Genomic DNA, 17,435 nt, shown 5'->3' with positions numbered 1-17,435 from the left:
AAAGAAGTAATTTCATAACTCAGCTATCACAGCTGAAAATCTCTTTATCTCTTCCTAACATATAGCTTCCATAAGGGAACAAAGATGACAGACTCACAGACCCTAATATTTAGGCAAATACTTATAGGAGAGAAATCCTACTTAGGATTCTATGTTATTACCAATGCCACAAACATATACTATAAACATAGGGCACCTAGTGCAATTCTTTTGAAATTGGTCTGATGGGAATTATATGTGCTGTTACCAGGATCTACAGAATTTGTGAGCCCTAGAAGTGCCTTGCAGTGTCTAAAAGAGCAAAATTGGTCTGTCCTCTCTGGATCAATTTTGGTCAAATAAACTTGAAAACCACTGCCCAAAACTTGCTACCAGAATGAATATTCTATTCCTGACTAAAAATAGATATACCTGATTAAAGGGCTCCAGATCATCAAAGTTACTTGCTTTTTCAATGACAAAAAATTGATGAAAAACACCCTAAAACTATTGACTTCTTAAAGTGTAATCCTAGCTAAATAAGTATTTTTCAAATGTCCAGATCTGAGAACTCAAATTCTATCCAGCCTCCAATTTATCAAGAGGAATTTCATGTCTCGATCATTCAAGTATCCAGTCAGTAGTCCCTTACCTGCGCAACAGCATATAATTCCAATAAAAGGGAGGAATATAGTTGGACAAAATCAGGATACCAATAACATCCACATTCAAATCTCAGATCACCTCACCTAACAGATTTATATAGAAGTTAAACAGCATGAGGGTATTAAAGGAACTCCTGTGCTTACTACAAAGAAACAAAGCTTCGGAAACTGAGGGATAATAAAAACAATTCTATTATTAAATACTATATAATTAATATATAGTTGCTGTATTTCTAATCATTATGTTTATTATCTACTAAAACAGCAGCATAACATAATCATATTTTGCTGCAGCCACATGAAGGTGTGAAGTAACTTCAGCAGGATAACTTTAAAGAGTTTTTCCAAGAGGAATCTTCCACTGGGATAGCCAGCAGAGCCAAGTGGGGATAACTTCAACTTTCACTGAAACAATCTCACTGAAAAATATATTTTTCAAAATACTTAAGCACATATTTTAAAAATCTAAATCTGTAAAGCAAAGAAATACTGCCAACTCTGAATAGGTCAGTCCTTGGTACTACAGATAATATAAGAAATGCGTGCAGTAATAAATGTAATTAATTTCTTTGGAACTTTCAAACGAGTGTTGTTCTTTTAAAAAACTGCATAATAATTTTAAAAGGCTTACACAAAAATAAGTCTGGCATAAACACAATCCCTTTACTTATACTAATATGTATCTATATTCATCCCCACCCTATGTTACCAGTGCCAAACATGAACATTTGCAATAAAGTATGAGTGAAAGTTAGTCACCAAGGAAATGAAATGTTTGAGGAAAGCTGTAGAGTGACCAGAAGAGATAAAATCAAAAATGAGATCATAAGAGAAAGAACTGGAATAGAACCAATCTTAAATTACAAAGAGAAGCAAGTTAAGTGGTTTGCTCACCTGAAAAGAATGTCTTGGGATTCTAAACCATACAAGGCATATACAAAAAGAGGAGAAGGCCAAAGAACACAAAGCAGACCCAGAAGAAGATGGAGAGACAACATCAAAAACACACTACAACTGCATCAAATAACAGTGGTTGAGGCCGCCAAAAGTTAAAGAACCCAAATTTTGTATCTTCGACACCCGAAGTGGTAAGACGCAGTTAAGAAGAATATGTATTTACTAGGTTATAAATCAAATTTTTAATATCAAACACCTCACACAACATGTGGCCCACCAACATTTTTTAAAATGTCAACAAATAAACTGCCACTGGCAGTACAAAGATGCCCTGCCAAATACTTTCTATGCTTCCAGGACTCACTGGCAGCTCTAGCACTGCCACAGCTCTACTAGCTGGTGAACAACTGATCGGTATTTCTTTGCATGCTGTAATTATTTTTCATTTACGGTATCAATGTTGCTCTTTTCCCCCTACAAGTTGTACAGGCCTCTATTAAAAATACTGATTTTCAAAAGAATAAAAGAAGCAAACCTTCAGGAATTTTATCTCTCTCATTGCAATTTTGTTGACAGATTTTTCTGTTTTTTCATAAAATATCTTAATGGCAACTATATGTCCTGTTTCCTTGTGTTTACATTTCATTACCGTTCCGTAACTTCCCTCTCCCACTTTTCCAAGGATCTCATACATCTCCATACTCAAGTCTGAAATCTCTGGAAGAAAAAATATATATTTTGTTAACCAGTCTTATTTTTATTTGTTTCTTAAACTATGCTTATAAACATTAGCAGATAAATTATGACTACACTCACAGGCATACTGGCCTGATAGCACATAATCAGAATCAAACATCTTATATTAGTAAGCTATATAACGGTTAAAAACACTGATTTATCCAAGTGCCACAAGACTAAATGGCAATTAATATCAATTACCTTTTGGGTTTTTGAATATTTATTCTCTATGGAGAGGACTACTGCAGGATAAGGCTATCTACAATTGCTTGTCATGATGGTGTATTACTCCCACCAGTATTAGAAATAATATGCTTCCAATTGACTGTTGCTGAGCACATAAGAACGTTATCAAGCCTCTGCTTATCAATTTTCCATAAGTAAATTGACTACTGAAAGAACAGATTGTTGAATAAATTGGCTTTAGCTCTAATCCAGGATGACTCTGAGTCGTTGAGACTAGAGATTTGGTGGACCATATCCCATGCAATACAAAGGGTAGCCTGCATTCAAATCAGGCAATTAATTTATAGCCTACTCTTGACTCTTGATACATTCCATTTCTTAATGCTTTCATTTCAGATCCACCTGCAAACCCCATTATGGCTCCAAGATTTATCATGCAACTATAATATATTAGAAATAGCATACTGGCTGGATTTATTTTCTGTTAAAAATGTTCTCTTCTTCCAATAAGATTATTTACTATTATTTATAAGAATATTAGGAAAATTCATTTCCAAAATGATTAATTGCCGAAAACATGAAAAATGTTTTAAGAAAATTGCCCAAGAGAGTAGAGGATCAAGAGCAGGGAATTCTTTCCCTGAAGATGAATGCATTTCAATGATTAATCTCTATCAAAATGTCAATAGCAAAGAAATGTAGGAGAGCTAATGCAAATTTCTGCCAGGGACCAGCTCACCTCTCCCTCTATTGAACTACGTTGTCTGTTTGCGTTCTTTGCGGCTTATCCTTATTTACTTATTTTTTGTACTGGGCACACTCTGCTATGACGGAGTATCTCCCATTTCTCAAAAAGAAAAAAAAATGGCAAATGCTTAATGCCCTGATTTTTGCAGGAAGCATTAAAACCATTTAACAGATGGAAATGAGATGAAGCCCATCAAATGGTGCGTTTGATTGTTGTCACCAGCGGGGCACAGGGAGGTTATTGCATTTTATTTATTTTTGTATTGGGCTTTAGCCTTTTATCCTTGTAAGCCTCCGGGAGTTACTGAGAGTGAGTGAGTTGGCTGGCCATATAAAATAAATCTTACATAAATACATAAGCATCCTTCTGCCCACCATGGGGGATATCAGAGTGGAAATTTCTGACTAACCTTCATTGCAAATGTGCCTTTTGGTGCATTTGGATGTTGCATAATGCATATCCAATTTAATCCCCTGCACATTTATTTAGGTACTTTTCAGTATACTGAAGGTTTCTCTGGAGCAAAGGGATTATTACAGGACTGCAAAATAATCCTTTGCTTTTAAACCTGCATTTGGATTTTGATGATATGTCAGTCTGCAACCTTTTCCACATCTCTTCCCATGCTAGTGTTCGGAAACGCAACCTGAGCATGCTTCACCACCGCATACCCCACCCTGTCTGCTCTTTTCCGGGCCTCAAGAAACCTCCTTCCCGCGTCACACCAGGATATCCCACAGCTGCCCTCCCTTATCTAGGGCGCTCCTGACCTGCTCCCGGGAAATCCCCATGTTGAGTCTTCCCAGGTCTAGCCAAGCAAACCGGCCCAGTTCCATGGCAACCGCCGCTATGTCAACAGCCAGGCACGACGTCATCGCGTTCGATAAGGTTTCGGGCAAGGCAAGGTCCTGGGTGACGTCAGTTCCCAGGTGGAAGACGACGTGCTGTCCCGCCTAATGGGCTGTTTCTGCAAAAGCCGCGTTATCGGCAAAAATTAGTTTGAAAACACCGGACGATGCCAAGTGCCCACAGCCTGGAAAAATGCTCATTTCTTTGTCCTCATGTAGCACCATCGAAAGGGGGAACATCAGATGTTTCAGGGGCGGGTGGTTTCGGCTGCACCGTAGTTACGTTCGTAAAACTGTTTTCTAAATTAATAGGCAATATGCTGGATCGAGGGGTTGTTTTTTTTGTTTGTGTGTTTAATCCGCTTCATTTTGAACGCATGTAGGCAATCGGGCCTCATTGCACACAATCAGAAAGCTTGCGATATTTCCATAGCTATAACTAGGCATTCTGCTAATTATTGTTTTTTTCTTATACTCATTCACGTAAGTCCCCGTCTCTCTTCAGCTGCATTGGTATAATTGCTTCTATGTGGACCCGCTTCTTAACTGTTTTTCCTTTTGCAGAAAACAAAGTGGTCCGAAAGCACAAGAATTTTTCAATATTCACCCGTTTTTAGGGCATTATTGACACTCTTATCCAAGCAACCCCGTTTTCATCGTAGAATGGTAGTATCTTAAAAAAAAAAGGCATTGGAAGATTGTGGCAAAAAAGCACTCCGTTGCTTGGCACACACATACATACACACACACAGTCATACACCTATAGATTCAGTTGCTGGTCACATTAAGCGGCAAAAATAACCGTGTGGCATTTTAAGAACCGACCAATTTTTCACGCGATAATAAATTAACTCTTTAAAGCACAGTGAGACTTGTTTATAATTAGATTCTTCATGAGGCTTACACCACACCTCCACAACTTAACGATGAGGGTACTGTGGTCAATATACAGAAACATGAATAATAGACTCGATCTTGAAATCAAAAGTCAGGACGCGCTACGAGAGAAATCCGCAAAACATCGCCCGCCCGCGCCCCCTCAGGCTTAAAAAGCGGAGCGAAAAGCTACCCGCCGCCTCTCGGAGAAAGGATACTCCCCCTTTTCACCCCGGCGCGGTGGTACGTTCCTAAGGCGTTCTAGGTCTCCTCCGCAAGCAGGCCGAGTGGTAGAGTCGCGAAGGGTGGCTTCTTTCCCTCCTCCCACCGGCGGAGGGAGACGCCATTGCAGAGTTGTTTGTGAAGCAGCGCGAGGAAGCGAGGCAGCTGCGCTAAGGAGCAGTGCTGAGGCTTTTGGGGGAGGGGGCGACCGGGAGTCTTCGATCATCGGGGCGAGAAGATCATGTCCACTCCAGCCAGGCGGAGGCTAATGAGGGATTTCAAGAGGTAAATGCTCCCTATGTGTCTCCGGATCGCTCTTTCCAAGGCTAGAAATCCTTTCTTTAGTGCTTGAGCTTGGATTGGAACCCCCCCCCTCCGCCCGGTCCCCTTTTCTAGGGGGAAAGGGAGATATATATATATATTTCTTGGGGATCCCTCGGTTGGAACTTAACTACTCTTTGCCCTTCCGGGCGGCGACGGCTATGGGCCTTCGTGGAGAAAAAGAAGCGAAAGAGGAAATCTGGATTTTATTTTCTGCTCAAAAACTGGGAGGCAAAGTCTTTCCCTCCTTTGTAAGAAACTATTTCCACTCTCTTAGTCGTCCCGCGTTAGGGAAGAAAACAATGAGGATGCTAAAACTAAAGAAGGATTATTTGAGACACAAGAGATTTAAACGATCGGATTATTGGGTGCATGTGGATTGTTGTTGTTGTTGTTGTTTTTAATAATCCTCCCAACCCAAAGAACCTCCCATGAGAGACTGTGAAAGCCATGGGTCTAATGCCTATTTTGTAAATAAAGTGAGCCGGATTAAAATGGACTGAGTTGACCACGTAGTACAGCTGACTGGGGCGCCTGTAGTTGAGAGAGAAAGAAAAAAAGCAAGTGCCAGGTTTTCTTTTTAACTATTTCTTGGAAATGGTGGCCAGAAGCCTTGCTTTAAAAAGCTACTGATTTGCTACCAAGTACTGAGCTACCTGGGGAAACGAAAGCATGTTTCTTTCTCTTTCTAAACCCCAGACAAGAAGATTAGAAGCGTTTGCATGAAAGCTGCAAACTTGATATTAAAAAAAAAACATTTATCCATTAGGTATTGGTGGATGGGCCATAGATTGTGTGAACGACGTCTTTGGCTCCAAGTGTTTATTTGGTATGCTTTCCCTTCACCGATTACAAAGCATTTTGCCAATACTGCACAATTGATTAAAAATAATAAAATAAAAGCCAGCATGGCTGAATCTCTGGCGAGGAAACCCTGAAGTCGAAAGTAGGATCCTCTTCTTTCTTTAGTGTGTTGGATCTTCTAATCTCTTAACTAATCTTGTCGGTATATCTGGAATTTACTTCACTTTGTTCTTTAATACATATACGAAGAGAATAGTGCACAGCTTCTATTTCAGGCATGTAAAATCTGGGACAGGCTGGCTAATGAATTCTATAATTGAAAGGAAGAAATGGAAAATGTGGATGGAAGAAAATAGTCTATGAGCCTGTGATTTGGTGTTTTTTTTTCTCTCTGAATCGTTCTGAAAATACTTCTTTGATAAAATACTTGTGAAGAAGCCAGTTGTGCTGAAGCAAATACAATAAACATCCCAGGTACTGTATAGTAACTCTAGCACAAGGAAGCTATTTAATTTTCTTTATGGAAGGGGGAGCTTATACTTCCGTATTTGCTTAGGTTGCTTCCTTCTGTCTTCTTTGCCTCTTGGCTTTTAGTGACATCTGGAGGCATCTGAGCTTGTTATTGCTAGTTGGCAGAAATATGGCCATTCCCTTTTCTCAAGCAAGCTGTTAAGAAAACTGTCCAAAATGTCTTTCCTGGCATAGCTAATAAAGTTCACCAATAAAGCCTAAAATCCTAATTAAACAACAGCTCGTAAACCGAACATTTGGATAATGTGTATATCACTATATTAAAATTACAGCTGCTCCCATACAATGTTAATTAGAAAATCAGTACAGCTATAGGAAGTCCAATGTTCATTTAGACTGAAATTAGTATAGGAGGGAGTGGCAAAAGAAAAAAAAAGTGATTTTTATAAGTGTAGACTGGATGCTGTAGCTGATCATCAGCATATATTTGCATATATGTAGAGCAGTTCTATCCCAATATTTGGTTAGAATTTAAATTGCACTTCAGTCATTAGATAACCATTTGGATCTAGAACTGTGTAGAAAGAAACAGTGCAAAATATGCTTCATTTGTGGTATCTAACAAAGATAAATAAGAAAGCCATACTAAATATCAAATGAGAAATAGGTATCTCAAAATGGAATTCATTTATTCCACAGTGCCTTCTAAAATAGCTAGGTTGGTATAGAGGCCCTGGAGGTGATTTCTTGTCAGAAAGCTTCTGTACTAGGCTCAGAATGCTGTTATTAATGGGAGAAAGTTTATGAATTTAAACTGGAGGTAGTAAATAGCATTTATGTATTCTGTGACCTTCAGATGACAGCGCTCACATATGAAATCCCCATTTAAAATACAAAATTTAAAGAGTGAAAGGCTTTTCACAGCATGGTGTTAATGAAGCTTTAATAGCCAAAGTTATCTCTGAAATGCACATGGCAATTAATAATTTGGTGTGACATTAGTGTGCAAACTTGCTGCCTTGTAGCAGAGGGTCACATTCTTTTGCTATCCAGCCAAGGCTTTGGGTAGCCTGTGTTGTTGACATTAAATGGATTGAACTGAGCATGCCTGAAAATCAGAGCTGTATAAAGTTCAGAGTAGTTTTAAAGGGCAAAGAAGTATAGATTAGCGGATCATGTTATTAATTTCCTCTTATCCTTATTATTACTATTTTGCAATTTCTTTCCAAGAAACAAAAGTGTATGACTACAGTTTTATTTTAGATACAGCTCTGTATAAAACATGTAGAAAACATGTATAAAAGGTTGTGAACTCTTTAAGTGTATAAATGAGAATAATGTAGTATAATTAATGCTGCAGTAAAAACATTTGCATATTATAGTAACTAAATTGTTTGTCAAGGATAAGGAAAGTTTCATACAGTAAAATTATAGAGGACACATTTGCCACATGGTGGAACTTTGTGCTCTTTAACTTTCCTGTAAAGGATGGCCTGTTGATAATTCACTTTGAGTGATTGAATAATGTAAAAAATTAAGATATTTCACGGATATGATACATAAAATATGAGTATTTTGGAGAGATGGGATACCTCATAGAGGTAATTGGATTGAATGGAATGGGACAGCACATCAGAATCAGGCTGTTCCACCCACCAAAATAAAATGGCATTGTTTGATTATTGTTTGGATACAAACAAAAGATTTGGAAGTTTCCAATCTGTACTAATTTATTGGTGCTTCAGAGAGATAAACTTAAATGTCCCCTTCTTGGAGAGATACAATCAGTACACAATACATGGAAATAACTATATGTAAAAGTACAGATAGTTCTCACTTAATGACTGTTCATTCAGTGGCCATTTGAAAATATGACTGCTGAACAAAGGAACTTACAACCTGCACCCAAAGTTAAGGCTTTTGTTGCAGCATTCCTGCGCTCATGTGATGAAAATTTGGGCACTTGGCAGTCCACCGATCCTTACAACTGACTGCGGGAGCTCTGCAACCAACTCCCCATCTGCCTGTCTCTTTCCCCCATCTCAGCTGCCCACCTGGCCCATCAGCACCTGCAAAGCTGCTGCAGCCTTGGACACCTGGATCTGCTCCCCATTCCATCATGTCCAGGAAGCCTCAACCAGTTACAGGGCCAGCAGTGCATGTAAATTGCTTCAATTACCTTTAGTTTTTCTGCAGCTGCTGACAGGCATATGCAGTTGATGTGAGGTGTGGTCTTCCTATAAAGGCCATCCAAATGATTCTGCAAACAGGTGCCATTCTCATGATCATTCAGAAAGTTAGAAAGTGCTCCTTCCCCAAATCATGATTTAAAACAAACAAACAAACAAACAAAAAAACCCTTCCAAATGTCCACTAGAATAAATCTGCCCCATATTGGCTGGGCACGCCAGTGAGCAGCTGCAGAAAAATGCAGAGGTAAGTGGAGCAATTTACATGTGTTACTGCAATTGCAGTTACTGCAACTAGTTGAGGCCTTCCAAGTCTGGTGGGGTGTGGAGAGAAGACTTGGACCACCTGGACCTGTGGCAGTTTTCTGTGCACTGGTGAGCCCTGTAGCCTGCACCAAGCCTCCTAGGGCCTCTTCCCACCACTGCTCCACTTAATGACCACATGATAATTTAACAACCACAAGTGAGACAGCCAGGATTGTTGTGTTTGAGCGAAATGGTCACATGATGTCTTGCTTAATGACCATTGCACTAAACAACTGAAGATTCCAGGGTCAATTGTGGTTTAGAGAACTACCTGTAATATCAATTATCTTTTCTACAAAATTCTGCTTATAGTAAGAACATTCTGACCAATATCTTTTAAATTGGAGAGAATGCTTCTATATTTTTCTTAACAGGTCAATCGGTTTTTTTGAGAGTTCAGTAGTAAAGTATTAGAATAATATGATTCTGATTACTTTCAAGCTGCATAATTGGTGTTTGCATACTATCAGATTTTATATTTTTGTATATTATATTTTGTTTATTGGAAGATTACAAGAAGATCCACCTGTTGGGGTCAGTGGTGCACCATCTGAAAACAATATAATGCAATGGAATGCAGTAATTTTTGGGTAAGTAAAGAATTCAGTTGTAAAGAAAATATATATTGGGTATGATCGTGATATAAATACTAAATAAGACTACCCAACATAAAAAGTATTTCCAAAGTTTTCAAAATTAAAAAAAAGTTCTTAATAATTTTAAGTATAAAAGTGTCATAATGTTGAACATTTGTAAGCAAATCCCATTTGGTGTTTGTTTTATCTCAAATTATAAATGTAAGTAGGACTCAGGAAAATAGATGACCTGAGCTACTAGAATATTACATTTATCTTCAATTATATATTCTATATATTTATGGGATTACCCAATTGCAGCAGATTAGTTATAAATGTTTTATTTTTGTCATTTATAGTGCAGGTATAACTAAGTGCAAGAATTAATCACTATAGATCTTGTTTCTCTTTTCAGGCCTGAAGGTACTCCCTTTGAAGATGGTATGTTTCTTTAAACTTCATCTTTTTTGGTTTTAGTTTCATGAGCCTATATATTATTTCCTGCATTTGATACCTGAAGCAGATCCTGAAAAATAATATGTAAGAAACAGTAACTGACTATATAGCAAGTATTCATTTGCTTCTCAGTGACAACAAAAAAACAATTGAGAAAACTATCTATTGGCAAATAATATTAATTGGAAATTAAATACATCAATCTATTTGCCATATGCAACAAAAGAAGCTAAAATATATTTTGAACAAAAATAAACAATTCTGCAGGAAACATTTGTAGATTTAAGAACCAAAATATGGAATTTTTTTTCACCCTTTAAATCTATTTTTGTCATGTGAATGTGAATCAGCAAGAGATCTCTAGAGGTGGGTAGGATAAATAAGCTGGTAAATCAATGAGTAAAACTCAAAATCTGCAGTAAATTAATTTTTTTTTTTAAGTACTACTCAATCTATGGTTCACAATTAATGCAATTAGTTATAATCCCAGACTTGATCATTCTAAAAATGAATTCACCCACATCGGAATCTTGCAAGATAAGCATTGTTTCCCTATATTCAGAAGAAAAAAATCCCTCTCTTTAGCATGGTCAAATTTCTATACACTACTAAAGCCATTCTTTGATTCTCACTTGTGAGAGGCTCTCTTAAGACCTTACCAAATCTGAGGTCACTGATTCAACTGAATTTTGAGGAAAATGACTCAAAAGACAATAACATATCAAAACATTAGGCCAAAATTTTATATTCTAATTGTTTAGTTTATTCAGTAAGCACCTGGGTTGAAGGGCCACTTTATCTTTCATATAGATTTCCAGTTTTGTCAGTAATACATTGTCCTAATTCATCTTTGGACACTTGAAAATGCAGATGTCCCAATATATTACATTAACTTGATACAAACAATCACAGTAAAATATGAGACTATTATGGCAGTGACAGACATACAATCCACCCACCCACTTCTCACTTTTAAATGTTATGTCTTGAAGAAGCATTTTTAAGGTTGTGCAATGCTTCAGATTTTGTTCTGAAAAGCAGCCACTGACTCATTAACGCAGATGCATCTGTTTCCAGGATCAGTCCTGCTTTAAAGACTCACCAACAGATGCTATACTCACATTCTGCAATTCTTTTCAATTGAAGCCTTTACAGCTTTAATACAGTTGGAAATATGCTTGTTTATAACTCAAAACATGTTGAAGGATAGGTATATATGTGAGAGACTTACAATTGATGAGAATGTACTTTTAAGTAACAAATACAGGCAATGAAGTTTCAGTTTAATGGTTGAAACTCTTTTTATGTTAATGTTCTGTATTTATACTAGAAGATGGGAATGGATGCATTATAAGTATAATAAATTCACAAAAAAATTTGGATCAGATTTATTTGGCACTGGCTTCTGTTGTAATGGAAAGGAGCAGAATAATATTGTGAATTGTCCCTTCCTGGAAACCATTCTTATTCAGCTCCCTCAAAAAGGTAATTGGCTATTCACAAGCCAAGTTACTTGGGCTTTCCATATGCAGCTGTTTTTTTTTTTAATGGGGGAGTTCAACACTCCTGCGGATGACATGCTTCCTGTTCTGCCATAGCATATAGATCCTATTACCTTTTTATAGCAACTGTATTGAATATAGTAATGCCTTCTAAAACTGTCCACAGACTTATCAGTTTTCTTTGAAGGATTATTTTTGGATTACAAGTAAAACTTCAAAAGTGGAAATTCAAATTGTTGTGAAATAAACTCTAAATTAATATAATTCTGCGGCTTAAAACAACAATAATAAAATAGTTCTTTGGAACTCAGTGATATTTACGTTTGTGGATATACCGGGGATTGCACTCCAGAAACTCTTAGTTAATACATTTTGAAATCCCTTTGTTTCAAAAGAATTGAAGAAAGAATGAATCCCTACTTTGTTTTACACTGAGGAAGAATTCACATTACAAATACTTTTACTCATTCTATACAAAAGTGGAAGATTTATTTCTGTGCATCTATATGTATATTAAGCCCTCCCCCCACCAGTAAATTTGTGTTGAAAAGAATACCATGTGAGTGGCTTCTAGTGAGGATTCATGGTGAACTAGATGTCTGTGAAGGAGCAGGGATGACATTGTGGTGGTGATTTACAGACAGATGGTGAATTCTGGCCAGCCAAGTGTAGAAAAAGGAGAGGTTATAAGATCACCCATTTGCACTGCAGGAACTGATATTTTTGTGGTCGATTTATAAGTTGAATAGCTGAGAGTTAATGGATTTCAACTAAGCTCACAGCTCTATTGTAGCCTATATGGATATAAGATTTGCCAAACCTCATTTCTTAATTACTATGGGAAATTGCTTCTTAACTATTTGAAAATTTAGACTGACACATTTATTTTATAACACCAGGTGATTTTCCTTCAATTCTTAGCAAAAGAAATTTTAAATAAAAGTTTAAAGACAAAAAAAAATATCCCTTTTTGGAATAAGCCTTTTGAAAAGTTACAAATGGACTAAGGGTCCAGCTACTATAGGTTTGAAATAAGATTTTGAAAGAATTTCCTGCAGGAAAATGCTGTTGTTTTGAATTATTTAAAAAAAATCAAGTTTGTTAGAAATTAAAGCAAGGGTGCCAAACTCATGGCGTCACGTGACATATCAGGACATTTTCCCCTTTGCTAAACCAGGCAGGGACGGGGCCAGCATGTGATGCATCCGGCCCATGGGCCACGAGTTTGACACTCCTGAATTAAAGGATTAAAGGAATATAAAGTTGGTTTATTTGACCAAAGTTAAAATAGATATTCTATTAACTCTGATAATAATGGACTTTTGCTGACTAGGACTGCACAGTTTTAAGGATTTATTTTAAAGAGATATGGGAATAAGAGATCATTTGTTGTATTTTAAGAGAAGGTGTATTTAAAAGAACAATTTTAAATTACCAAAATTGTTTATACTTTTTTTCTACATTTTCTGCATTTTCTAGTTTTCTTTTATTTTTTATATATTTAAACCTTTTTTAGTTTTTACCTTTTTAATTGTAATTGTTTAATTTTTTTTAAAGGAAAGAGTACTGTATGTGTAATGGAATGCATGGATGACCTTGGGGAACAAGGGGGGAAAGAGATGCTGTCAGGGAAACAATGAGAAAATTGAGACAGGAGCTCCAGTGGCTTAACTGTCAGAAAAAGAAACTTAGGATCAGCACTAATTGATTAGGCTGCTAAATGTGGCAGCAGAAAGTTTGTATCCTTAGACTTAACAAGATTCTGTTAATGTAGCCTTACAATAAAAGTAGAATTATTTCATCTAATTGTATTTCCAGTCTGTTTACCTGAGAGGACTATGAAATTCAGATGTTGGCTATTTATATCTAAATTTTCTATGTTTGCATGTGTGAGAAATAGGGAGAGAAGCACAGAAGATCTTGAATTTTCTATTGCAAAGCAGGGTTTTTTTAGTATAGGGAATGCATAATATGTAAAGAAGTCCTAACATTTAGTTTAGCAGAAGAATTAATACCTATTACAAATGAGGTGTTTACATTTTTTTTTTCTGAACAGGTTAGTCATACCAGTCATACATGAGCTTGCATTCTATTTTTGTGTTTGATTTCTTCAGCTGTAGTAATATCCCTACAATAGGGATCTGCAGTGTTTCCCTTAAAATAGTTAATAGTTAACTTTTAATTTGTTTTGTCTTGTCCATAGTCTTTTAGATGGATTGCTAGAGGAAGCTGATGTTATTTCTATTTGCATTTCAGTGTTTTATTAATATTTGAAATAAAAAATGTTTACTGTAACTTGTTTTTACAATGATAGGCCCTGTTTTTGCAAAAATGAAAAATTAGGTTAGTTTTCACTTGATTTACTGTGACCATGTTTCAAGCTATTTGACTAAGGTGACATAGGAATGTATTATATACAGCTATTATTCTACTTCTTTAAAAAAAAAAAAAGCATATATATATATATGTATATTTCTTTATTTCCTAAGCCCCGCCACACTTCCTTATTGCTTACTCTTTTTTTTACACAGGAACCTTTAAACTAATAATAGAATTTTCAGAAGAATACCCAAATAAACCGCCAACGGTTAGGTTTTTATCGAAGATGTTTCATCCCAATGGTAAATTTTATTGGAAGATGCAATAATAAAATCTTCAGTGTAATAATATATTCAGCAATGTTCTATTTCTGTATGTTGAAGATAGGCTTCTGGCAACTGGTTAGCCCAGAAATTCTTCACAATCTGCCAGGGATAATTTATAAAATCAACACAATATTAATCATTTAGGTCAAAAGAATAACGAAATTAAGATAAATTCTTGGCTCTCTTAGAGGTTATTAACAATTCTTTAGATACATTCTTTTCTTGAAGTCACTGTAGGGAGTTAACTTAAAGCAGTAATTCAGTCATTTGCCAAAATACCAAGAACCTGCATATAATCAGACTTAAATTTATATTTTTCCTTTATTGTCTTAGCTAAGCCTTTTTAAAAGTTACGTTACAATGTATTAATTCAAAAGTGATGAGTAATAAATTACTATTATCCTTATTACTATACACTGCTGTGAAATTTAATATAAGTTCTGATACAAAAATGTTCTAAAATAAGCATATGATAAGATGCATAAAGAAACTAAACCTTTAGACTCTTTAAAGGAATATGTTTCCACTGGAAGAGAAATTAAAACTTCCTATTTTGTATGGAATCATAAAGGAATTATAGGTGTGTCAGATATTTTCCTGTTGTAAGGAGATGCATTAGTCTACAGTAAATACCACCTCCCATTCTGTTACTATAAATAAAAATAAACCTTAATCTACATTAAACTACAACTTTCCTTTGATTTAATTTTAGAAATCCATGGGTCCTGAATCTCATATATTAAATTACTAATCATTGCAGAAATCCAAAATTTGGAAAATAAACTATTTGGGTCCATATCTTTATAAAATACGGGCTTTCTTCCTGTGTGAATAATAATACTGTAATTAAATAAGTTATGGTATCTAAATATAATGACTGGTTTATATGAGCTACACTTAAAGCTAGTCCTGCTTATGAAAAAATTAGGTGTCTCTTTGAAATATGTCATACATTTTTAGATATTTATTGTTTGGCAATAAGTATGAATATCTTTGCCGAGATATCTGGACTGTTCAATTAAAGTTATACTAAAATATTAAACCGTGGGAGGAATATATTATTGACTTGCATTAATAAGATATCAAAATAATTTAAACTTTCTGCATGGTGTTGAAGCACTTAGTTCCTCTGGAAACAGTTAAATCGGGGACTGACTCTCAGAGATTGCATTCTTCATTTTTCCCATCAAAATCAGAAGACATGATTGCCAATGATTTTTTCCTAGTTAGCAAAAAGAAAGCTAGTTTGGATGTAACACAAAAATTGCAAACATTTTTTAATTACTTTTAAGTAATTTTAAGAAGAATCAGGAAGTGCATCACCTTTTTTTAGATGATCATTGAATCCAAATTATTCTGTGTTTGTAGTAAACGGGAAATTAATGATCTGAAACAAATTACATAATGTTAATATCTATTTTAGTGTATGCAGATGGAAGCATATGTTTAGATATCCTTCAAAATCGTTGGAGTCCAACATACGATGTCTCATCTATTTTAACTTCAATTCAGGTAATTTAAAAATAATAACGAAAACTTTCTTCAGACTTGATATAGAAGTGCTAGCTGTTTAATCTTCAGGTGTAAGTTACATTATTTGACTAAGCTAGCTTGTATATGACTACATTTGTCAAAAAAGATTGTTTTGTTGAACTTTAACACTATACAAAGTATCTATAACATCAGTCTAGCTATAATTTCTGCCCAGTGTTGCTTTGTTCTATATTTATTTTGTCATTATCCTTTTAATGCTAATTAATGCTATTTTTCATGTTTTTGGCTTCCTCTACCTTCAGTCACTGCTTGATGAACCTAATCCTAATAGTCCTGCCAACAGTCAGGCTGCACAGCTTTATCAAGAGAACAAACGTGAATATGAAAAACGAGTTTCAGCTATTGTTGAACAAAGTTGGAATGATTCATAAGAAATGACTTTCATTAACAGACACCCCATAATCATCATGTACAATTTAACTTGCGATAGGAAATGCTACCAGAACTCAAGTGCCACGTTTGACTTGCGTACAGATGCATTTGCAAATGCTCTTCAGTTTCAAAACTTTAAAAGCTTGTGTACTTTGATTAATGTACTTTTTATTGCATGTTATGACCTAAGTTATTGCTACATAAATTTGTAATATATCCTGTTTGTATTTTTTTCAAAGTGTATAATGTTGGTGTGAAGTTTTCATGACAGAATATACATATTTTGTAAATCTGTACTTTTTTCAAAATATTGAATGCCTTATTTTTGAATTCTTTAGATTTTTAAATTGGACAAATCACTAGAGTTTTATATATAAAATATTTCATGTAAAGCTGAAATACATAACCTCAGTGCAAGACATTTTTGTCACTATTCTATTTTTGACACAGATTTTAAAGTTTATTAATTTTTATATGCTTTTTTTTAAAGGAGCATGCTGCACAACCATTTTTCACTAATCCTGTATGGTAGACTAATATAAGACACCTTACATCTGACTTGGAAATTGCACCCATGTTGCTCTCCAAAACGAAAATTTTTGCCAAAGCTTGCCCAGTGCCATTAAATAAAGTACAAACAGCTCTGAACATGGAGAAACAAATTACTGCCCACTAGGGACTTAGCACTAAAGTGCCAGAGCAATATATTTACTAGTAATGAATTACGGACATTGCAGTCCCAAAACTTTTGTCTTCCTGGGTTTTAAATAATTTGTACCTGTGCCTTGGCTGTACAAGCCTTCTGTGTTGCTATTCTATCCTTACTTGGTAATTCTACACTTGATATTAGCCAAAAGGCTGAAAAGCAATTCTTGGTAATTCTGTGAATGTGATCACTGAAGAAAATCTGTGTGAATTGCAGTACTCTTGAAGGCCTTTTGAATATGATAACTTGACAAATCAGTTTTTCCCATTTTAAAGCAGGAAACATATGGAAAGCCACAATAGTCTCCCTTAAATAACCATTTTGTAGTTGAAATGCAAAGAATACCCAGCACTTACCTCAAACCCAGACCCACAA

At 35.6% G+C, this 17,435-nt stretch overlaps 2 protein-coding genes across 2 annotated transcripts in view; one reads left to right on the top strand and one right to left on the bottom strand.

Moving 5' to 3' along the window:
• The window catches only part of LOC139310238 (cyclin-dependent kinase-like 3), a 75,103-nt gene extending 71,059 nt beyond the window's left edge, over positions 1–4,044 (bottom strand). The window contains exons 1-2 of the mRNA XM_070934395.1: positions 3,984–4,044; positions 2,077–2,258 (exon numbers count right to left, since the gene is read on the bottom strand). Of these exons, the coding sequence (XP_070790496.1) occupies positions 2,077–2,241 (165 nt within the window). The 5' untranslated portion in view covers positions 2,242–2,258; positions 3,984–4,044. The remainder of the gene's footprint in view (positions 1–2,076; positions 2,259–3,983) is intronic.
• A 1,141-nt stretch (positions 4,045–5,185) lies between these two features.
• On the top strand, positions 5,186–16,577 carry UBE2B (ubiquitin conjugating enzyme E2 B). Its single transcript, XM_070937304.1, has 6 exons — positions 5,186–5,444; positions 9,760–9,840; positions 10,241–10,266; positions 14,315–14,404; positions 15,852–15,940; positions 16,225–16,577. Exons 1-6 carry the CDS (start codon positions 5,401–5,403, stop codon positions 16,351–16,353), a joined length of 459 nt encoding a protein of 152 aa, XP_070793405.1. The 5' UTR covers positions 5,186–5,400; the 3' UTR covers positions 16,354–16,577.
• Positions 16,578–17,435: the final 858 nt, after the last annotated feature.

This window comes from Pituophis catenifer, unplaced genomic scaffold (assembly GCF_029215685.1).
Source record: "Pituophis catenifer annectens isolate HBS135680 unplaced genomic scaffold, rPitCat1.0.hap2 SCAF_2, whole genome shotgun sequence".
In the NCBI taxonomy this organism is placed as follows: domain Eukaryota; kingdom Metazoa; phylum Chordata; class Lepidosauria; order Squamata; family Colubridae; genus Pituophis; species Pituophis catenifer.
The sequence above is the reverse complement of the archived record's forward strand: the minus strand, read 5'-3'. Positions and strand labels throughout refer to the sequence as shown.